The sequence below is a fragment of the Cariama cristata genome, unplaced genomic scaffold (genome assembly GCF_000690535.1).
Source record: "Cariama cristata isolate BGI_N322 unplaced genomic scaffold, ASM69053v1 scaffold40307, whole genome shotgun sequence".
NCBI classification, from domain to species: domain Eukaryota; kingdom Metazoa; phylum Chordata; class Aves; order Cariamiformes; family Cariamidae; genus Cariama; species Cariama cristata.
The window spans coordinates 4,101-28,274 of record NW_009629078.1 but is presented as its reverse complement, the minus strand read 5'-3'; the positions used below and the strand labels follow the sequence as shown (position 1 = coordinate 28,274).

Here is a 24,174-nt window from a genome sequence, read left to right as displayed (position 1 = left end):
CGGAGACATTCACCTCTATGTGCTTTGATGGGAGAGCCAAGACACATTATTCATGCAGCCAGGGGATCCTTGATTTATTCCAATGCTGTGGGCAGCACTCGCTGTCTCTCTCCCCTCCATTTCACCCCCCCTTCAATCTGTACTTGTTCACTGCAGCACTGCAACTCTTCTCCTTTAAGCATCCCTGCAATTCCAGGCCAAGGGGATAAACCTGTTTTCTCTGGCCCAGCTCTGCAGAAGTCTCTCCCCTAACTAGCACAGAGGCTGTCTGCAGGCAGCCGAAACCCTACCGGAGCCTCCTCCGTTCTCTCCCACTCGGCACGTATCTGGCTACAGAGCCCTCCAGAGCAAAGAGCCCCAAAGGTTCAGGGGTTGAAAAGCACCCGCTCCCGGGAACGTCACTTCGAGCTGGGATCAGGACTCCTCCGTGCAAGGTGTTACACAAAGATGAGCAAAGATCTGTCTTGAGCAGCTTTGCAGCTGAGATTGCCGAGCAAGAAAGCAAGCTTTTTGTAAAGCCAGCGTACTCGTGATGTAGCCGTGCTACCCGATACATCCAGGCTGAGGTTATAGGGACAGAAAATGTCTCTTCTGTAGAGCTCAGCAGGCTTCAGCCTGCTCCCAAACCCACTGATCTGCCCAGGGCATTCACTCGTTGCCCAATTCCCTGCTGCACGCCCTGGGCAAAGTAGCTCGGACAACCTTTCCCTGCACATCGGTGCATCCATCCAACACAGCACCTTCTTCGCCTCCTAGGGACAGCAAGTGAAGCCATCTCTCAGCACCAAAAGGTCACTTACTATGCTGCTGGGGAGTGCTGAAACTGGGGGGTACTGCCACACCTCTGGCCTAATTTGTGAGGAACCAGCACCTTGTGTCATGCACTGGCATGCTGGCCCCACTCTCTTCACCCATCTCAGGGACAGCCACCTGCCCCCCTCTACCCTGCCCGCTTTGTTACGCCTTCGCTGAGCTGCACAACAGCCACTTAAACAAGGACTGTGTCATTCCAGCACTGCGTCACTCACTCGGCAAACACTTCTCCTTGTAGGACTGCCTTATCTTGCGGCTTTAGTAGGCACAGGGTACGCACACGTTGACATACCGGGGCAGATAGAGGGCATGGGGTGCCCTCAAAGCCCCCATTTCCTTCTCTCTGTTGTGCTTTCAAAAGAATTGGTCCCTTTTCATACCTCCTGCAGCATCCCCAAAAGTGTTCTACCTGCCCAGCCCACAGGGGAGCTGCCAGAAGACCCCAGACCCATTGCTCCAGGAGCAAGGAGGAGATGGGGTTTCTGCTTTGCCTGCTCCCCAAGCCATGCTGCAGACCCCTTACCTACACAACCCACCTTACCAAACACCAAGCAGGAATATCCAATAGCACGATGCTAACGTGATAACGTGATTCCTACATCCTGCCATGGGTGAAGCCGGGGGAGGAGAGAAGGGAAGAAGCTGTCACTACCTCCATCTTTCACCAAAGCAATCCATCTCTCACCAGCTATCAGGCAGGGCGCCTGCCCTCCCAGGGTCCTTGCTCCTTTTTTAGCTCCTCTGTAACCAAACAGAGCCAGGTGGTTTATTTACAAAGACTTCTCCACTAAGACACAGGGATGTTTGTCTCCCACAGAGGACTCCCTGTTTGCATTGCACCTCCCCTCTGGTTGTTGCGTGCAACGAGGAAGCTTTGGCAGTTGAAGGCTTGCGTACTCGCACACCGCACAGCTTCGATGATTAACCAGTTTCTGTAGACTAAATTACCCTGCCTGAGGAAAGTTTTTCAGCCAAGCATCATCTTTCTCCCTTCAGCGCACATCTTCCAGCTTGTAATTTCACTGAAGCAGGCAAACATTACATGCACAGTTCCAAGGACAGCAAATCAATGTTGTATTTTTCCCCTCTACCCAAGGCTGAGCCATGCGTAGCATCCCAGCGCCACGTTACATTTTGCACTTGGTTTTATGTGGCCCAAAGGATTTTCTAAGTCATCCTCTCCAGAGCTCCTCAAAGGGTCTGACAAAGGAGGGCTCAGAGGTTTGTGCATCCACAGTGCAAAAGATGGGCAGACACACATCCATCGGTCCTTTTTTTGGAGCACTGGCTCCACTGGCATTGCCTCCCTCCTTCCTCCTACAGAAGGCCAAACTCTGGCTGTCCTTTTTGCCAATCCTCGCCCTGTCCTGGGGTCTAATGTAAGAGAGGATTCATTTGCTCTCCCCTGAGCCATGTTCCTTCTTTTAACAAAAGGATGCCCCAGTCCCTTGAGAAAATAAAAGACAGACTCCATGCTGCACACAGTTGCCAGAATGGTTGTCACTGACAACCAAATTGAAGACCAGCGAGACCATCTCTGTTTTCATTTATTGCCTTTAATTCCTCCCTTTTGTTTCTCCCTTTGCACACACATAAGGGACAGGCAGGGCTTTTCTTTTTCACATTGTCTTGTTGACATCAGTGAGTGGTTTCCGTGTCACCTCGCATGTTTTACAGGCCATAGGACTAGAAACGCTGCGAGGAGCAGGCGGCCTTAAAGAAATCCAGCCAGGCCCTACGCCAACGGGCCAAAGAACATCAGCCCCAGGGTTGAAGCAGGCTTTCTGAAATAGATGGATGCAAAGCTTAAAAAGCCCAGTCTCACATCAGGGCAGAGGAACCACGTCACGTCAAGGTGAAGACATCTAAAACTTACGCTGTCAGCTATCGGAATGGGAAAGTGAACCAGCACAGAGGATGGGACTTGATTTCTGCAAGTATACCTAGGAAGGGTTGGTATAGAAAGGAGGCGGCGGCACTTTGTGGTCAGTCATAAAAGAAAGACGTTAATCAGGTTGCTGCATGTTGACTCCAGACAGACGTCATAACCCACCATATCCAGGGCTAGGCAAACACGGCCAGAGAGCCCTATTGATGTAAATCAGCCTCGCGTTCATGCGAGTCAACACAACGATGCCAGGTTACATCAGAAGACGCTCTCCCAACATGAGAAGAAACAGCGCAAGAGGGTTGTTTGAACTAGGATTGCATCATTCTGCACTGCATACAAGCTGAGCTCTGGCAAGTCTGGGAACAGCTGCCAGTGAAATCCTGGAGTAGCTTCAGGGAGGATCCAAGAGTTTAACCCCCACAACCACAGTCCTGGGATTTTGATGCTGTTCCTATCACACTGGGTGCCAAAGCTGCCTCAAATTCACCCACACCATCCCTGTGTGCAATTCCCAAGAGGTATCCCCAGAGGCCTCACAGCTGATTTAACAGCATGCACTGCTAGGAACAACACAGCTCAGTTAAACATAAAGGAAGTGCCACAGCATGTTAAAAGCAACAACGACTGGAGCACAATGAGAAGTTGAAGAGTACAGCTGCCTTTCCTCTCGAGCCATAACACCATGGTCTACATGCAAGAGTATCCCCTGGAGCCTTCAATCAGAGAGTTCAGCTTCATGAGCATCAGCACAAAAACTGGGCCCAGAAAACATTGCCAAGCAGAGGTTAAAGCTCACCACGTTTGGCATGGCTTTCTCCCTTTCTGTTCAGCACCTAACACAGCTCAGGATTGCAACAGTGTGGACAGACAAGACAGCAATGGGACAGAACCAGACCTGAACCAGACAACTGACAAGCCTACCACTGGAGGAAGGGAAAGTCCTGCTCCAGTGATCCTTCTACAGTTGATCAGTAACCACTGGTGTGCGTCAGTGGTCATCTGCTCACCCAGCCTCCAAAGCAGACCATAGGGAAGAAGGACAAGCACCAGTGATGGGTTAAGTATTCATGCGTAGCAGCAACCAAGCACCTCAACCTTTATACGACTTGATGATGTTAATAGCGATGGCTTGACAAAGCTGATTAACCCATCACCAGCTTGTCTGGTCTCAGCTCCTTAGGGAACTGGGTCCTCTCGCAGAGCCTGCAGGGGAAAGATGGCACCACTGTGTCCTGAAAGATCTTCCTCAAATCTCACCTCTTCCCCATCTCCTAAGGATAGGCCAGCTCTAAGCATCTAGGTATGTGCAGGAACAGATGGCCAGCTGCTAGAGCTGCACACATGGCCCAAACTGGTGTTCCCACCGCCAGGACACATCTCAGATGGCCAAGTGGAGAACACAGACCCACCACAGCAGAGAGGCTTCCTGCTCTAAGAGGTCCAAGGGAAGAAAAGGCAGAGACCTTCCTCCGCAAACAGTAAAAGGAAACAGGAATAAGGAGCTGCAGAATTAAAAGGAGAGGCAGATACTGTAAATTTGCTAAGTATCTTACTCCAAAGCAAAAATCCTAACTGCTTCTCACATTAATAAGGGCACTTAAAACTAGTCCTAACCAGCTGCTCCCACTTCCTTTGTCCAGCTCTTCTTCAAACGTGCAAGCAGCCCACTAAGAGCAAATATGTGCAAAGATTTGCAGACAAAAACCCGAGACCTTTGGAAAACACCCTGTAGAAGCAAGCACCCCTCTCTCAGCACAGATGCAGCTGTGCTTTACAGTAGGACAGTTTCCAATGTTTTCCTTCTCTATGCAGACGAGGGATTTCCTGTCCTCCATGGCAACAACCTTGCATTTATTGAAGGAGGCCGTGCCAATAATCTCCACAGCAGAATGAAAAATTTTAAAGTGGCACTGCCTGTTAGCTCAGGGCTTCAACTTGCTGACGTTTTCCACACCCATGGTCCAAAACCACCCCGCTGCCCTTCTTAAGAGGTCGGCGAGTGAGGGTAAAGCTCCAGAGCTGCACTGCCCATGCAAGGGGAGTTTGTAGTTTGTCAAACACTGGTGATGGAAATCTTTCTGAAGAAGTCACCAACCACCACCACCTCCCAGCAGGAGCTGTCTACGCACCTTCCAAAGGACAAGCTTTTTCTAACAAGTAACAGTTTCCAGTTCCAAGGTGGTCCTCATCACACAGACAGCCCTGGATTTAGATGGCCCAGGTCTTCCCGCCGCAGGTTTAGAAGTAATGATTGCCACTCTCTCCTGAAAGGAAAGCATTTACTGGACCAGTACTGGTCTAACGGTTTCAAAACAGAGCTAAGCTAAGCCTCCCCAGAAAGGTCTCCCCTCTCCATCCCCTCCGAGTCACCCTTGCACAGGCCTTGCGTGCTGCTCCGCTCCAGGAACACAGATTCAGCGCGCTAACTTGGCAAAAAGCCTGTCTTCGGTTTTGGCCCATCTCATGCCATTTTAGTGAGTTACATCAGCTTGGCACGAGGCCACCCAAACATCAGGACCAGCCCAAGGGATGCAATAGGAACAAAACAGGAGGGGAAGCAAGGCCATCCCCTTTCAGCAGCAGCAAGTTCGTGATGAAGCTACATATGTTGCTGTCTCAAATTTAACTAGGGAAGTTAACTTTACTAGAACATCTCTGCTAACCTGCTCGTTAACCTCTTATGCCTAAAGATGTTTTGTTTAGCAAGGCCTTCAAGGAGGAGCAGTTCAAGAAAGAACTGGAAGCCCCTGACTAGATTATACCAAGCCTGAGGTATATTTTTGGGCTGACCCACACATGCAATCTAAACCTGTGCTGTCTTACAGAGTCAGGCTGTCTTTTTTCTTCTTTTAAAACCCCCTAGAGAGGGAGCAGAACAAACTTGACCCAAATTAAACTAGACATAATACAGCAGTATTTTTTTTTCAAAGCAGGTAGTAGGCTAGCATTAAACAGGAACCCTAAATTTCTTTTTCTCCCCTTATTTTACACCAGTGAATCAGACTCTCAGGGGCGTTTTCCCACACAGAACAGGGTAAGGAAAGTTTAAGTGACAGCAAAGCAACATTAAACTCAAGAAAGAGAGAGGGAATGAAAATCCCTTAACTGATGGGGAAGACTTCTACAGCCTTACTTAGAAGTTAAGGTTCCGCAAGCACTAAATGCACACGATCCAGTCACTGCACTCTACCTTTGAGTACCGATAAGATGCTAACGCATCAGCAGAGAAGCACTCACAACACATTTCCACCTCTCTAGGACTCCACCACCCTCTCTTGCAGAAAGTGACCTTGCAATTCCACCGCTAAGTAAAACAGACCCACAGAAAAGAGCACTAAAAGTCATTTAAACCGACACGTTTCACTGCATTGGAGTGGAGGCAGAACAGTCACACTAGCAGTTACCACGTCTCCACAGAAGAGCAGTAAACTGCAGCCAAGGGACGGCCAAACTAAAAAACCACAAGTACTCATTTGATCGCTTCCAACAGCGTCGGATCAAGACAGCAGGAACCCTGGAGTGGAATTTCAGATCCACATTAAATTTCTGGCTCTGACAAAAACCTCCCTGTGGAACGACAAGCAAGTCACCTTTTCCACACTCTACCTGAATTCCCTCCCCTGTAAAACAGGCACTGTTCCTGCCTGTCTGTTCACATCACAAAGCAGTCCTAGCATGGATTATTTTTAGCACGCAAGCACAAAAACCCAGCTGAGCTGGACTCTGATCTCAGCTCGGCCTTCTCATCGGCTTTGTAATATTAAAAAGTAAACAAAAAGCAAGGCTGAGCCCACACCAAAGCCCAGCCACCGGACAGCATTTTGATAGCAGATGAACCACAATTTTCAGAAAACAGTGAGCTGCAGGTCCAAAGCTGGAGCCAGGCAACAATCTGAGGGATTAAAATGGATCACCAGTGCCTGCATTCATTCACTGGTGATCAGTGAGCTGCAAACAGACAGATTTCAAATCCATTTCAGATATTCCACTCTCACCAAGCAATGATGCAGGTGTTTAAGAGTGTAAGTCGAAATAACTCGCAACTACGCTCTCAGACATAGCAGCAAGTGCTGGGATAGCAGGAAAACACTGAAAGCTACATCCAAGAATGAGAACTCTGCAGAGCTCTTTGCTTGACGGCATAAACAAGCAGCTCCTCCCTATCTTTTGAGAGAGACTGCAAGTGCCAGAAACTATTAATACCTGCTGAGAAAACCTTCCCAGCTCCATGTTTTGAGAAATTCAGATTTGCTGCTATCAGAAGCGTAGCACAAGGCTACAGAACTGCTAGAGGTCAAGGCCTCAGATCAGAGCTCCCCTACAGAGCGTGCAGTCAAGAAGAAACAGGAAGGAATGGAGAAGAGCTGAATAAGTCAAGACTGTGTTAAAAAACACCCAACTAGTCATGATGAATCTCTAACTAAAACATCAGTAATCGTCCCAAGATAAGTCAGACTGCAGCTGAATTTCTGCCCCCAGTCAGGCCAGGGTGTTTAGCAGAGTTTCCAGGCTGTTAAAGCCAGTCATAGCTGCAGAACCACTGTGGGAAGCACAGAGCCAGCAACAACTAGCATAAAGAGTCCACGCTCACAGCCGCTCCGGGTTTTATCTATCCCAAAGGCACAGGAACCATTCTCTGCTTGGTTTACCAGCCTTCATGTCAATGATGTGTCTTCATAGAGCCACAAGTACTTGCATAAACCAGGGCAAATCAGCTCTTTCTTGAAGTACACTCAACCCTTAATCAGTCCCTTTCTATGGCTACAAACCCCTGTTTTATTGCACCAACTGGAATCACAATCTTGTGCAACAGGACACATTTATGAGCCTCTCTTATGCAACCAGGTTGGTTCCCACCTGCAGTTTTCCAATATCCAGATACTGCCAACTCCCTAAGTACAATCGCCACCTGTTTCACCCACCCCAAAGATGCTCTCATTTTAGTATGCCTGACAAGCTGCAAGCCCCATACCAAGACTGCAGGCTTCTGCATCCAGCTATCCTGCTGCTAGTCCCTCCTGGCTTTGTACTGCGATCCAAATCCACTGCTCTGTGCCCATCTAAACTGCTAAGCTCTGCTCCACCAGAGACAACCAGCCAAGGACTGGTTCTAGCCCACCGTCCCAACAGTCATCGTTGCTTCTCCGTAAGCAGAAATGTGCTATTGCTGTCCAAGGACACAAATCGCCTCCTTACTCTCTACTGGTGGGCACACAGCTGGATTCCTCAGGATCCATGCTTCTATCAGGAGGACAAAAAACACCTCCTCCTCAAGATAGGAGAAAAAAAAACTAGACTCCAAATTTACCATGTGGAGAAGGGAGGACTGTATCCTCTAACACTCTATGCAGCCCAGCAGCTGCACACCAGTAGAAACACTCTCCCTTGCAGGGCAGTTTCTCTGTGCTGTCTCACATAAAACAGGCCACCAGCACAGCACCAACGTACAAGGGGATGCACCTCTGCTACAAGCTGGGTTAAGAGAATATGTCCTTGACTCCAAGGTGCTGAACTGCTACTGGGAGAACCCCTAGCCCATTTCAGGCAAGGCAAGCTGGATTAGCAAAGATCGGCTATTTAAACTCTTGGTGAGAATATGCTGGAAGGGATTGCATAGAACTAACCCAAGCACTCGTACTGCAGGCCAGTGGCTTGCTTACCTCTGGGTAATAGCAGCATCTGCCTTCATCAACAACACTAGAGCTGGATGTCTAACAAACCTTAGTAAAACTTGACCAAACATTAGTTTTCCCTCTTACCTCATTCAAAGGAACAGAGAAGAACTGACATCTGCGGCATGTGGTTCTTCACATCGGTTACCATCACAGCAAAGAGGCTTGTGCCTGTTGTCGAAAGCCAATTTGCAACCCATAAACCAGAGCAACAAGCTTGTAAACTGCTCTACAGATCCAATCAGTGAACAGACACTAGAGTCAATCCTTGTTTGGGACATCTATGAAACTCTGCTCTCATCTCCCCCAACCAGCCTTTTAAATTAAGTCTCAGCAATATTTCTAAATTATTTCATATTGATGATAACCTGCCCTATCACCCTGACTTGCCTGTGCTGATCTGTGTTCTGCTAAAGCTTTATTCAAGGAAAGTCTGGTCTGGTCATATTACATTAGTTAAAGATTTCTGTCCTTCCTTCTGCCCACCTATGCAGCTAATTTCTTACATATCAACGTATGTCCAGCTGCCAGGTAAGAAACTGGGGTATGCAGCAGCCTTTCCAGTACTTCATGACAACTCACGTCTGAGGATAAACGCCGTGCAGTTAGTTAGCAGCAGCTGTCCCAGCCTGCCACCCACCGGCCTCCACAAATATCATCTGTGCTGGGACTAGTATTTTCCAAGTCAACATCTTTCAGATATTGAAGCTGCCTGCAATGCACTCTACTGGCACAGCTGACACAAAACAGACCCCTTCAGAGCAACAGCGTTGGTAGCTATACAGCAGTCTCTGCCAATGTTTCTTGCAGTTATTGTAAATTAACTATAATTACTACAACATCAGCATAAAGCCATAATTATATCCACTGAGTCTTCTACATAGTTTTAATCTGATCAGATGAATACTTTAATCTGAGTCAAGCTACATCAAGAATTTAGAGTGCAAACAACTCATGAAAAAGCTCTAAATGAATGTTAAAAAAAGATAAGGTTGTCTTGCTTAAGTTCAAACACACCGTTACCGGCAGTGCATGATGTCTGCAGTAATCTAGACGGCTTCTGGAGTAGGGACATAAAACGTTGTTTGTCATGTCAAAGGCTGCAGCCCTTTTCTGAGGAAAATAAGAAAGGCCTTTGAACTAAGTTGAAGTAGTTTGGGATACATGTAGTCAGAGCTCAACTTCTTCAGACTTGGCCCAAAGGCAGTTAGGTGTCTAGGCTGCAAGTTCCTCGCTGCCAACCTTGATTCACAAAGATCGCTCAGCTACTGGAGCCAGGTTCAGAAAGACTCAGCATATAACAACGTTTTACTGTAAAACAGAATAAGCAAGATGCTACCTCTCCTATGCCATCAGCAATAGGTGCAAAAGGGTATGAAGCAATCGTAGCTGCTGAGAGCCCCAGCACACTAAGGAGAAGCTCATCCTGGCACAGCTGGCACACCGGCAGAGCCTAGGATGAAGCAGCCAGAAGTGAGGGCAAGAGGCACAATGTGCATTTTTAGGAAGAGCCAAAGCTTTGCCAGCATGAATTGTCCAGCTTGGGAACACTAGTTGCCCCAAGACAAGGGGCTAGGGGTTTGTATGATATCTGTCATAGGTGCCAGTGATGCTACCTACCAGTTTTCTTGTATATAGGGGCCACACATCCACAAACAATATATTTATACAGCTGCTGCTGGAACTGAGCTATTTGGGCAGAAGCTGAGCATGAATCCCACAAACCTTAATCAACCACAAGCTGAAACTGTTCCTGTCAAAGGTAAAATGAGAGAATTCATAGCCTACTTCAAGCATGATTAGAAGTTTAGTCACAAGAAATTAAGCAAGGCTCAGATACTCATGTTACTTACAAAGTTGCCTTTAGAAAGGTATGGCACACTGACCTACATCCACACATGCTAAGTGATAGTCAACCTGTAGAAAGATGACCCTGGGGTTTATAAGCTGAGTTGCCTCAGCTATGTCAGTGTACGCCCAGTTGGCCATACTAAGTTGGCCATACTAAGTTTAAAGAGGTTTGTCTTACAGAAGACTTGCTAGGGCAGGGCTTCCAGAAGCCCTAAAGTTTTAAACAGCCTCTCATTGCTAGCAGGAGGTGTAAAGACTGACAGAATATGAAGTATTATGAAGTAGTCTGAAGGAGTGCAAGCCATCTATACATATCAATGCTTTTGAAAGTCTTGGTTTCCTTTGTGTGTAGCATATAGGAAGTAAAAGTTTGAGAGCTACTCAAACAGCAACATGACCTGAAGTCCCCACTTTTCACATCAACTCCCACTCCAAGAACAATCCTACTGAATCAAATATTTACCTCTAGTACTCTGAAAGAAGAGCTCCAGGTGATGAGTAATTTGTGATAGTTCTGTGCCAGAAATCTGAGTTTGTCATTTTACATCCCACACAAAGTCTTGCCATACAGCAACAGCTTGTTGTATCAGACATCTTTATTTGCTGTATTGCCCGTGTACAAATACTGAATGTAGTTATAGAAATTCAAAATATATTGTAGTAGAAATCCATCTGGGAAGTGGAATGTTAAGATATTTACTTTATAAAATTACTACACTTCTATAAGTTACTCCCACTTGCAAGTTTTAAATATATCAGGGCTATGAAGAGACAGATTACTTCACGATCCCGCAAAAAAGGAGTTCTCTGAAAACATTTTCTGCTAGATGAAGTCAGTCAACAGCAAATTGATTTCTTACATTTGACTCATTTTGAGTTATCAGCCAACAGGATGTTAGCTACATCCAGACAATTCATACACAATTCAGCTCTCATTTATACCGAGAAAGTCAATGTATCACTATCAACATAGTTAAGTATTAGTCAAACAATCTCAGTGATAATATTTATTTTAAGCTAATGAAGTCAAGCCAATAAGTTGCCCCTGGCCATTGAGTGCAATTGATGCTTTTTTCACATTTTCAGAATAAGGCGCCTTAGTTCTTGAACAAGTCAATACAGCTCTGCAGGAGAGAGACATTGTTCTGGAAAGGAAGAAAATTAGTTTCAGATGAGTATGACTGATAATTTAAACCCTGCCTTCCACAATGAAGCAGCTGCCAAAATAGTAGGTCCATCCCAGGATTTTATAGCCTGTGGCAATGCTAGAGCTTATACTGCGAAGACAAGCATTCAAGCAGTAAAGCATCAAAACCAGATCATACAGTCTGCAATCTGCCTCCTCCTGCAGGCCTGCAACCATGACTCAGTTTGTGGGAAGGAGAGGGGCAAGAGAGAGTAGTAAGTTTTTTAAGTGAGCCAAACTGAGCAGTATTGTCAAGTCTTTTTTCACAGTCAAGCTCAACACTGAAGTAGCTACCTGTGATGAAGTCCAGGACTCTCAGGGAGTGGGAAATTAGACTTTACTTCTTCAAAAGAAGCTGAGCATGCACAGTTACCTGCTCCTGAGTCTTCCCATTTTGTTCTCTACGCTACATTAACAGACCCTGTAACCTGTGTACACTTTCCTGGATTAAGCTGGCATTACACAGCATGGTCTCTGCAGCCTACTTCAAGCCAGCTCAGTAAAGCTTAGCAGAGGCTGCTACAAAGCCAGTGTCCCCCATTCACTGACAAGCCAAGTGAGCAGCATTGACAGATAAATCACAAGCTGCACGATATGCCTTCACAGCACACAGAAACACTTGAAGCAGCACCTGCCTCTAGATGCAGGAGGGGTTAAGCACCACAGATGAGGCTGCCTGATAGGAAGTTAGGTGATCTGCAAAACTGAGACTTCTCCCTCACAGTGCAATAGGTTGGTGTCCTAGGAGCAACAGGTTGAAAACAGACTTTCTGCTTGGGACAGACAAGACTGTCAACATTTGTTCTTTGTTTGCACTACACCTATAGCTTTTCACTTCCTTCCCCTCTTCAGATCTCAGCTGAAGGGCCCAGCTGTTCCATTCTACACTTCCTAGTTTTAAAGGGAACCCAGCAAATCCTCCAAGTTACACAGTACTCTCTTCTCTCAAGCTATGCCTATTAAATTCCAAAAAGAACACACCTTTGCGTGTTTTATTTCCAGTTCTGCCATTTCAATTAGGTTCTTGCGGAATGCTGCTATTCTCTTCTGTTTGAAGCTCATCAGTTCTGTAGGGAAGAAAGAACAAAGACAAGACAGACATACAAAGTGTGACTGAAGTTTCAGTAATGCCCCTTATGTTTCATGAGTTCTGTTGTACAGCTCTAGTTACAGTATTTGACCACAAAAAAGATTCAAGAGTTAGTCTTGCTGTTTCTAGGCAGAGATGCATTCATCACATGACACTGACATCTTGGTGAGGAAAGAGACAGCTTGCCTAAGATGGAAAGGTTTTGTAGGAAGACAACTGGAATAAAACAGAAGGAAGCCACATAAGCTCTGCAAGAACACAGAACATTTGAAAAACCAAGAACATTAAGAGAGTAGTGTGTGTACCATGAAAGCATGTTTCCTCTGTTTCATATCATCCAAAGGCATCTACTAAGAAATAGGTGTTTGAAACTCTGTATGAGGCACTCAGCTGTACCGGGACAGAGCAAAAGTCTGTTCGCACAGTTCTAACTGAGATAATCAGAAGCCTGAGTAGTTACCTTCAGGTGGAAGCTGAGAACAAGAGTTCAGTCCGGAAAGCAAATATTAGGGGCTTATAATTAAGGTTGGTCCAGTACTGAAATCGCCCTGCTTCAGGCAATCATTCTTAAAAACATTTAGCTGCATTAATTTTACAGGTGTCTATATCACACTTGGGATGTCCAGACTACTCGCTTCAGGAGAGTGCTCAGAAGCCTTCAGCAGTTGAAGGCCAGATGGAGACCTGGACTGCATTAAGATCTCCCTTCAGCATTAAATACAGCAAAGCCTGGTTTACCTTGTTTTGCAGATTCTGAAATCTTTTCAAACTTCTGACAACAATCCTGTTGATGTGCCTCAGCCAGCCTGACATCCTTGCTCTTTAGCCTGGCTTTATCTAGAGCTTTGTTCGAGTTTTCATAGTCGACAAGAGCCCTTGTACGTCTGTACAGAAGATCCTGAAAGCAGACAGAACAGTGCACCAAAGCATTAAGAGGACTACTTCCCAAATTGATGTTACAACTACCTTAGCAGCAGCAGGTTTCACCTCTTTCAGCACCAGATTCTGCTTCTTCCAACAAGCTATTCTAACCTGCTGTGCTCTTAGCATAGCAAGAGGAGCCTTTCACCAGCACAGTGTCAAGTTTTCAGGACAGCCACTTGTGCCTTAGTCAAGTAAGTCCAAGGGCTACTGTAGGCATCGCTTCTTCCCTTAAATTACCTTTGTCCTTCTAGAAGGTGGGCCTCTCCACTAAGGAGGAACAGCACTTTCTGAATTCCCTCAGTCTACTTCTAGTAAGGGATACACTATGATTCAATTCATTGGAGATCTAATGGCTTGACTGAAGCACTATACCAACCTAGACATGAGAAGCAGTACAGGTCTCAGCACCAATTCCTTTCTAATCTAGCAGCAGTATAGTCTTGATACCTAAATAGCAATACAGCATGCGGAGGGAGCCTGGAGTGAATGTTCCAGGGTACATGACATCAGAGGTATGTCACTAGATGAAGAGGACCATCAGGCTATATCTAGATACCATTTCTCAGCATAGTTACCCCCTTGCCAAGTCAAGTATTGATCAGAAAAAGAGTTGCTGGCAAAGCTTTTGCTGTTACATCAATCTACCAAACTCCTCTCGGAAGTCCAGACTCCAATAGCCTTCACATGTTACCGCATACTCATGATAAAGTACTTTAGTAGTTGGGATTCACTTCAGGATTTTTAATTAGCCATCACTGGTTTTACTGACAAGTCATGAGTACTCAGGCAGGGGAAGGGTTAGAACACTGTTGCAGACTCAAATTCAGTTTGCTCTAACTTACAGAAATTTAAAGAGTTCTTCCTCTCTACATGCCAAAAAAACGAACCTGGTCTGAGATCTTAAAGAGCTCTTCTGCAAGTGGGCTGGACTGCAGCTAGCCAATATACAGTTTCTATATTCTGCTGTGGTTTAGGAGTGCCAGGTTTCTTAGGCAAAACAATGGTCCACCTTCTTGTCTTCTTAAAGCACAAGGAATACCATGAGTGAGTCATGATGCCCATAATAAAACTAAGCTTCAAAAAGAAAACTGTTCTCACCTTAGCAGCTTCTATATTGAGCATATAGTATCTCAACAGTTCAGAGAGCTTTAAGTCTTCATCAGATGAAACTCTACTCTCTACCTTCTGCAGAAAAGATCAGATAGTTGGTATGTGACAAGAAACAGCAACATCGAGATTCAGAGGTTCTTTCCATGCCCCCCTCAAGCCTTCTCTTACCCTGAGTTTCTCAAAGAGCTCAGCAACTTTCAACAAGTACCTAGGGGATAAAAAAAAAATGCATAAATAAGTTTTAGATACTTCTTAGTCTGATAAATACTGGGATCAATTGCCAGGAAACCAAAAAGCTGAAGGCTGGAGTTTACTCCTGCACACAGACTCAGACAAGGGCTTGAAGAGAACTCAGGTCTAGGCAAAGACCTGGACAAAAGGTTCAATGCAAGAGGTGCTGGATTCCAGCCTAACAGATTAGTACAGTTGAGCAGCTAGACACCAATTAAAGTAACAACACTGATCTCTAGAGCATAAAGGTCTTGTGGAAAATTTCCCCACTGCTACCCTCCAAGAGGGATGAACTCTCTTGTCTATTCAGATATATACCCTGTTTTAACAAGGTCTTGGTAAATTGATAGCAAAGTTTAGAGAGGTGGAAGAATTCACCTCAGAAAAGGTTACTAGGTTTCTATAGCTTAAAAACCCTACTATTGTGGGCTTCAAAGGTCCAGAAGATAACACAGGCCTAGCATAGGCTGTGGTTGTATTTAACAGCACATTAGAACACAGATGCATAGTCCTTTTCTCCCACATTCTCTGGGAATTTGTGACCTGAAAAAAATTCAAGGAGACTTCTGTTTAGAAGGAGGTTTGATGACCACCACAATTCAGCTTTAGGGCACAACTGGCAAAAGATCAGCTAATTAAGAGTCAGATGCAATTGATAGTTTTAGGTCTGCCGCACCAGGAGCATCAAAGGAAAGAGTTTCAATACCACTTGCTTGCTATTCAAGAAACTTGAACCAGCTATGACTCAGCCCCCTGGATTTTTCAGAAGGAACACGATATTCCCAGACGCAGGATATGTTTATGAACAGTTAGAATTGCTTACTTTTTGATAACTGTAGGTTCTTCTAATGCCAGGCTGTTCAAGCAAGCTGAAGTATAAATATAGTCATCTGCAACATCTGCAAGAACAAGACAAGGTTTTCAGGCTGAAATCAGCAAGACTGCAAGGTCTTTAGAAAGGTCTTTGAAAAGATTCACTTTTATGAGATCTTGTCATCTTATCTGCTTTTGCACACGCATCCTTGATTCTGTTGTAGTAGTTTACAAGAAAAGTCTTCTCTTGCTCAAAAAAGTCTTCTACTTCCTGAAAGAGAGTATGACCTGTTAAGTCAATTACATCAGTGCAGAATAAAAGCTCTTCCCTATTTTGGGAAGGGCCAAAGAAATAACCATAGCCACCTGAGCACTATGCCCATCAACCTCTATTGAAGAACAGAGTTTAAGACAAGATCCTGAGCCCAGGGTTTGACTAACCAAGCCATTTGGCAAGCTTCTTTTTCACGATGAAGTGAAGATGGACTTGACTCTCAATTATTCAACACTGCAGGTTGTCTGAAGGAACCAGTAAGCTGGTATCAGACAGCCCTTAGGGCTACCAACTGTTGGAACTCTGTTGCCCAGGCGTGCTGCAACACAGTAGCTAAGCAGTAAGCAGTTTACAAGCTTGCTTCACATCCACACCAAACATTATACATGCTGTAATGTTCCATGACATTGCATTTAGGACAGCAAGTCTATTAGAAACAGCTACCACAGCAACAGGATAGAAAAGCTGAAGCTGGACCAGTTACAAGACTCTTTGGTATTTGATCTCATCTAGTGCAAGCAGAAACCCATAAATCATGTCTGTTCAGAGCTCTGAAGTAGACAACAGCCACAAGCACACTCGCTGAAGGTGTAATTCCTTCCTCTCCACCAGTATCAGGTGTTAAGGCAACTCTTGTGCGTCCACCAGAAGCTTTAAATATACAATTAAGTTTTTAACAGCCTATAACTTCAATATCTTATTTCTACAGAAGTCAAAATTAATATAGGCTACTGCACCCAACATGGGACAGCAGTAACAAGGTTAGCATTAGTAACTGAGCCTCACGCACATCAAGCCTGAAGCAGACATAATCAACTTCCCTGGAGCGGGAAGCAAGAAACAATCAATATTAGGGTAAGAGGTAAACCAACTACCTTACCTTGACTCCAGAGAAGAGGACTTCATCAGCACTCTTTACCACACTTTTTAAAAAGCCACCAAACATCTCTTTTGTGTTTTTCCTCCGAACACTCAGCTGCAACAGAGAGGCCAAGATAGCTTTAAAGTTATCCCAAGGGAGGGGGGAAAGTGACTATTTTGATACTTGCAGTGTAGTAACATAACTAGCATATGACAGAGCAGCCTGATTTCCAAGTTCTCCATAATACCCATAAGCTCTATAAAGATGGCTCATGTAAGAAATGGCTTGACTAGAAGTTGTTCAGCTCTGCTGTGCCTCAGATTTTTCCCATTCTCAGAAACAGCTCAGTTTCTCCTTACATCTCTTGGATCAGCATCTACCGCTTTTAATCAGGTGTGACAAAACAGACGCAGTACTAACTTTAATACACCTCCATTCTGCCATTTTAGGACCATGCAACACACAGCACAGGTATACCTGAACCATAGTTGCTCCTAAGATGAAGACGTACAAGGGTGGTTTCCTAACCAACTTGACTAGGATTAAGAAACACTGAGATTTATACCAGAAAAAGGTCTAAAGGTCAGGTTTTCATCCTTCAATCACTGCACAGAAGTACTGGCAATATCTGCTTGCTGATGCTGCACATAGATTTACATAACACTCCAATTATGCCCAGAAGAAGTCACAGCACTCTTGCCTCATTCAGAGAGGAGGAAAAAGAAAAAAAAGGTGTCTTACATCCTGGTCATACTCCAGGAAAACATGAAAATTGCGATCTTTGCTGAGCACAGGATGAGAAGAAATCCGCTGAAGGAAGATTTCATGTGATGATACAGTCTTCTTGAAGACAGCGAGGTATTCACTGAAAGGAAAGAACAGACTGAGATCCTCTCTTGTACTGCCTTCTTCAACATACAAAGAATTGCTTTTAAGCTTATCCAGTGAAAATATTCAACAGCATGCTTCTGAAATAGCTAGCTGGTGATAGAGAAGCCATTTTCAATCTCTTTAGCCAGGAATTTTTCCAGTTTGAGAGAAACTTCTGGCAACTCCCCAGCTCCAGGATTCTAGAGGTTATGCAGCAGCAGACACCCTTCAAAACAGTCACACTCAAGATCAGTTATCACCAAATAAGTTGCTCTCCCAGGAGGCTTCTCTAAGTGCAGCTTTTGGCAGCAAACTCATTCTACTTACGCTTCTAGCTCTTGCTTCATTTTGGCAAACTCTTCTTTTGTCATAGACACTTCTCCTTCCCCTAGCTTCTGCATCTTCTCTCTGGGACCATCAAAGTCAGGCTTTGAAGGTGCTGGAGGTATCTAGCCAAGATATTAGTTAGTGATAGACGCTAGTAAATAAAGACTTCAAAAATTACTTCTAGCCTTCTCTGGAAGGAGGCCCTTTTGGCTGGTCATGGCAAGCCAGCAAGGCTCTGCACCCAGGAATTCTAGAACCATGTTGATGTCTGGGTCCCTATTTATCCCTCCCAGCTCTGTGCTACCCTTGCTCTATGAGGGAAACCAACCAAGAAGAACAGCCTTTATAATCCACCCCATACCCAGCCATCTTCTGTGGCCCACAGGGCCTCAAAGAAACATGATAGGAAAGAAATACTATATTAAATAGAGTATTTCACTGCATCATCTTCAGGTAGATATTAATACCACCATAGAGTCAGGGACACTCAGAGCATCAATCTTTTTTTTTTTGCTTCTCCAAGCTACATGGAAAGTTAAGAGCCATACTACCCACAATTTGGGAATTAAGGCAAAAGGAAGCATAGGGAATATCCAAGCCATGAAACACTAGTAACATTGGTAAAGCAGACTTCGTACCCTTACTAGTATGCACTTTAAATTGCCATAGTCTTTTGTTGAGAATTACATTATTTTTTAGGAAGTACTTACAATGAGTCCTGCATACTCTTCGGTTTCAGAGAGCGTATCATGCAGCCACACAAAGTCTTCATGCTGCCTTGTAACTGAAAACTCAGAGCTTTGAAAAGCTGGCAGTGTAGTCTGGAAGAGAAGATATAGAAGCCCTACTGTTTTGTAAATTAGTGCTTTTAGAAACAGTTCTGTCTGTTTCCAAAGGAAGCTATTTTGCCTAGTAAGAGCCTCGCCTACTCCCTTTTAGCTGAGCTGGCACTCATTTGAGAACCTTACTACTAAGGAGGCTATTAAAAGAAAAAGCACTGTTGTGGAACAGCATTAATGCAGTTTATTTTGTGAAGTTTCACAGCAGCTGGTTTCCCCACCCCTACCCCCCAGCCTTCTGGTGTCAAGCTAGGCTTCCTTAGCAAAGCCAATCTAGCGCACCAGCTACCTTGTCTCTATTTAGAGTGTTCAAGTCTCAGGAAATCAAGTCTCTGCATATATATACACACACCCTCAGGCCACCTTTAAGGGGCAAAACCTCCATCTAATTAGATTTTCTTCATTGCCAAGCCCATCTTTACAGGTATGTGTATCGCAAATGCACAGGTTACTTGCATAACATTTATGAAGACCTCTTTCTACCCCATGATCTTACCTTAGTATGCACAGTGAACTTCACTCTATCCTTTTCACTTAGGGCATCGGGTATGTCAATTTGGAGGGAAGGATCAACATTCAGGTCTACAGATACAGACCTCAGCTGCAACAGAATTCACAGTATAAGCCTTGGTCAAGCATCAAGTAGGTTTAGTGAAGCCAGACTGGTCATCAGCTGTCAACAAGAACCACATTGCACTAAACCACTGCCTCCAGGAACAGCATATATGGACAAGCACAACAGCCTTGACTGCATATCACTGTGACAAGTCTTCCCTTCCAAACACAGAAAAAGAAAAAGGCTTGTTAGCTTAAAGTTTGAATAGCTGAATGTTAGAGTTCACACTAGAGGCGTCTGGGAAGTCCTCTTGCAAGAAGCATCGTCCTAGTACTTCGCTTGTTTACTTGGAGCACATCAAGCCAAAGCCTATTATGCCATTTAGAAGATAGCAACAACCCTCCAACACTATGTGGCAGAACAGCTCTTAAGAACCTAGCCTTGTGTTTCCTCACCTTTAGATCTGAGAACTGCTTTAATCTAAGGCAAGAACTACGTGCTTTTATCTATTACAAATAGCAAGCCGTAGGGAAGAGTGTGATGCATCCTCACCAGTCCCAGACTGGTCACCACTGCCATTCTGATCTCCCAAAACTACTGCGCATGTTCCAGTAGCTGTTCTGACAACTGCAGAGGCTACAATCTCTCTGATCGTGGCGAAAAGCAGGGCACAAAACCTCTTCAGGCTCCCATAAAGTCTAAGAGCCAACTGCTTCCCAGAAACAGGACCAAAACCCAAGAACACTGCGGCACTATCACTGCATTTGTTTAATCTTATTTTCAGGATACCTGGCATCATCTTATTCACTGTTGTCAGAATGCACATTTGCTGTTAAAGAAAGCCCCAATAAGCTGGTACAAGAACTAGCCTAAAAGATATCGGAACTTCACTTTACAGAAAAGCTATTTATTGCTTATAACTGCAAGTCTCTTCCTCTCCTAAATTCAGGTTTTGTCTTATCCTTTCTAGACACAGCTTCATGTCTGGCAACGTTTTAGTGTTATTTGTTTCCACTCAGAGCAGCTCAAAAAAGGTTTCTGAGCATGTTACGTGAGGCATCCTTTACAGGAGACCTCAGAGCCTACCAGGTTCAATAAAGACGAGACTTGCCTTCCTAGTGCTTCAGAGAGGCCTTAAACAGAGCTGGCATCTTCCTTTGGGGACTTATTTCTTCATTCCAACAGCCTATACCCAAAATATAAGTTTCAACTGTACTTAAACCATTCTAGAACAGTGGAATAGCCTTCTCAGTTGAAGATGCTCTAGGTTACACACCACTAACATCAAGTGATAGTCCTACTAAAATTCCTTACAAGGATAGAGTTTTCTGACTCAGAACAGACCAGGTCTTGATGCTCAGCATGCCACCCTGTTCTGGGAAGCCAGGGAAGTGCCAGGCTGCAGTCATGAGCGGTAAGATTCAGCATAGCCACCATTTCTCCCTCTGGTTTACAATTTGAACTTCTTTTATCAAGTTGTACTTCACTGCTTGTACCCAACTATAGTTTCAATTCCCTATGTGACCTCAGAAGCAAGTAAAAAATTTTAGGCATATCCAGCAGAGATTACTAAAATTAATGCAGTTCTTACAACAACTCAGATCATGTATTTAGACACCAAGGAACAGACTTTCACAAGCTATTACACACTAGTGATCACCAGCTTCAGTCATCTGTGTTCCAGAAGCATACAGGAACCTTAACCTGTCCCATCAGGGTGGTTCCTGTGCTACAAAACCTGTCTTCTAAGAGGTCCTCCCTTCGGTGCCACAGCCTAACAAATCATTCTCATTTTCTGCACAAGGGAGAAACAGCCAGAGCTCAAGGTCACAACACAGGAAGTTTGCTGAAGAGTGACCATCAGAGCCAGGCTGAATCCCAAGGTTAATCTTTAAAGATAATTCTGCATGCCTTCCCAGGAAAGCAAGCTAGAGAACTGGGTCATAACTGATATTGTTCCACCACGCTGCAGCACAGACCCCACCAGTCAGGAGCTGGCCTCTACCACCTGCTAAGCACAAGTTTCAGCACCGAATCCCACAATCAAATGGTGCCAGACAGCACCTAACAATCCTGTCATATCACAGATAGCTTGAATGCTGCCTTAAACTTCTGTAAAGCTGCATAAGAACTGTTGAGAGGTTGCCCTTTATAAGGTGAAGCTTTGGAAACTCCCTCCCCCTAGTCTTGGCCATCTGTGTACTGCAGTCCTGATCCAGTAGAGGACAAGTCTCTCTGGCTGCCTGCAGAAAGGACACAGCTGTCAAGTTAGCATGCATTTGTCTCTACCCAGCCTGCCCAGACTCCCACTATCACTGATGGTTACTGCATCAGGCTCTCGTGCCCCAATAAGTGAGGGTTACCCCAGTCACTGTACTCTAATCCTTCCAGCCACGCTTAAAAAAAACACTTCTGTCTCGCTGTTAGCTAGAGTTAGAAGGAGGTAGGTAAGAGATGCACCTTTTTAAGCCTTAGGACTATGGAAAGACCTTGTATGCAGCACACTGAACTTCCCATTCTGACTTCTGTAGGATAGGCAGCTTTTATCCCATCCTGAGTGTTACCTTGGCACCAAGCAAGGATGTTGAGCTTACAGAGCATGCCCCAGAACACAGTTCCTAGCAGTCCCAGAGCTGCTCACATCCAAAGGACGTGCTGGGACTCCAAGCACTACAGGGATTCCAACAGCAACAGTCATTTCTCTCAAGGTTACCCAATGGGATAGATTATTATTATTATATTCCCCTACAGGCACGCGATTCTGGTACTTGCTAGGAAGGCACAGATCAAACAGCGCAAAGGTGCGTGGTTCAGAGGTCACTGACACTGGTTCTGGCAGAAGCACTAGAGGAAGGATAGGTAGAAGGCCATCATTCAGATATTAGTTTCACTGGGAACACAGCTCACCACCTGTTGCCAACTTAATGAAAAGTAAGTTAGTCAGTGTTTCCCAGCCAGATAACTCTAGCAGCCAAAGCAGCGAGATGCAGACCTCGGTGTTTTGCATCCTGCTTACTTATCTTTACTGTCCAAACAGGATCAGCAGTGCTAACAATATGAACTGCTGAGTCTGGGAAGTATGATAAGCCAAAGGAAACTGCTTCCTCTCAGCTAAAGTAAGGCAAGGATTACACAAATCAGCCAGTCTTGAATTTGTGAACTTTCTTATTAAGTCTTGCAGAGAAATAAACCCATGATTAGACACTGTATGCCTTGCAGCTGCCTAGAGATAGGCAGGTATGGACACAAGACAGTACTGCTTTGTCAGATTAAAGCAGTTCACGTGTCGTGGGCATCTCTCTAGCACCATAAACTGCAGAGGCAATGGAGCAAGAACACATAACCTACAGCTTTAACAATCCCCAGGAATGCTACTGCAGGAGAGCTTATTGCCACAGCAGGGTCTTATTTACACAGAAGCAACTGGGAGTCAGCAGCAGTGCTCAGCTCTGCACTCCAGAGCAGTATGTACTATACATATGGCCCAAAGTGTGAGACCAGCCCAGACACAGGACAAGAGTCCACAACACCCCTACATACAGTGGTGGGATTCTGCCCCTCAGGACCACATGAAGCCACTTGCTAAAAAAAAAAAGTCTCATACCTCTCCTACCCTAAGTATCTGCTGTAAAGGTACATGACCCAGCCTCTACTTAGAAGGCCACTGCAGGCTCAAACATCAAGCACATCACTGTTTGAAGACAGCACAGGATTATCACCTCTACTCTTCAGGGGTCTGGTCTTCAGTGAAGGACCTGGAACCATATGAAACAGATGATCATAAAACCACTGGTCTGCTCTAGTCCTGTGAAGGTCACTGTGGGCTCCTAACTCTGGGCCAGAGACCTTCAGGATTACACAATCATGGCAGCAAGGCTCAGACTACAAAGAGAGCATTCACACTGTCTGACTTCAGGAGGACAGATTCCCTACAGAAAGCGCTGGAGCAGCATTTCTCTACAGAACTGGAAGCAAGCAGCCCTCCCTCCCTCCTGTTACCACAGCTCTATAAAGCACTAACCCAGGGAGCACCTAAAGCAGATGTTCCAAACCAGCCCTTGATCAACACAAGCACCAGCTCCCGCAGCATTAGCAGCTCATCATTCCAGATCTTTCATTCCACCATCCCTCCTACATGCAGGAATGAGGACCAACTTGCTTATCGTCACACGAAGGCTGTGCAGAGCAAAGGAATTACATTTTCATCTTATATTACATTTCATCTTCAGGCTTGTTCCTTTATCACAGCAGGCACCTAAACCAAGGCCTTCCCAGGAAACCACTCCATCTTGGCTCTCTGGCCTGCCATGCCTGGCAGCTCCTTTGTATCTGGGGGGATTTCCCTGCTAGGACATCATTGCTTCTTCCCAGCACTCCAGGCAGTGGGCAAGAGAACTGAAGGTTCCCCATATTCCAGTTACCAGAAACCAGTCTATTGGCCCATACCCTTGAGGGGATATAACCCAAGCTCAGCAGATGGTAAGAGATTATTCCTTACTTGCAGCACATGCCCAAAGAGGATGGTGACTCCTGGAGCAGCACAGTGGGGAAGCAGCTGGGTTGGGCTGCAAACTGAAACACTCACCCAAACCCAGTGCAGTGCTCCTACTTTCATCTCTCATTTCCCTTTCTCAGAAACAGCTTAGAGGCTTCTGGTTTGCAATGACTACAGCAACTGTTACAGCTACTCTGAAGTCTTCCAGTTCTAGGCTTATGCCTCTTTAGTGACTTGTATTGGGATCCCAAGGGTTTCTTGAGGATTCAAGAAAAACTTCTCCCTGTTCAGGAAAGATACTGTCCACCTGGAAATCAGAACAAGACATCAAGCAGAGCCCTCCAGAATAACAGACAGTCATCATATTGAT

General features: G+C 45.2%; 1 protein-coding gene across 1 annotated transcript; it reads right to left on the bottom strand.

Annotated features, from left to right (window-relative positions):
- Positions 1 to 10,813: 10,813 nt before the first annotated feature.
- On the bottom strand, positions 10,814 to 19,356 carry SNX5 (sorting nexin 5). Its single transcript, XM_009705034.1, has 12 exons — positions 19,250 to 19,356; positions 18,625 to 18,735; positions 17,915 to 18,026; positions 17,459 to 17,582; positions 16,736 to 16,831; positions 15,747 to 15,852; positions 15,592 to 15,667; positions 14,706 to 14,745; positions 14,526 to 14,612; positions 13,242 to 13,401; positions 12,395 to 12,480; positions 10,814 to 11,372 (listed from the first exon to the last, which is right to left on the bottom strand). Exons 3-12 carry the CDS (start codon positions 17,986 to 17,988, stop codon positions 11,325 to 11,327), a joined length of 897 nt encoding a protein of 298 aa, XP_009703336.1. The 5' UTR covers positions 17,989 to 18,026; positions 18,625 to 18,735; positions 19,250 to 19,356; the 3' UTR covers positions 10,814 to 11,324.
- Positions 19,357 to 24,174: the final 4,818 nt, after the last annotated feature.

What these genes read in the sequence shown, in the direction of transcription:
- SNX5 (XM_009705034.1), bottom strand. Translation starts at nt 17,988, where the DNA reads ATGCAGAAGCTAGGGGAAGGAGAAGTGTCTATGACAAAAGAAGAGTTT. An exon ending in TCCTGGAGTATGACCAGGAT is followed by an intron (nt 16,832 to 17,458) that starts GTAAGACACCTT and finishes TCTCTGTTGCAG; the next exon opens with CTGAGTGTTCGGAGGAAAAA. An exon ending in TCCTCTTCTCTGGAGTCAAG is followed by an intron (nt 15,853 to 16,735) that starts GTAAGGTAGTTG and finishes ACTCTCTTTCAG; the next exon opens with GAAGTAGAAGACTTTTTTGA.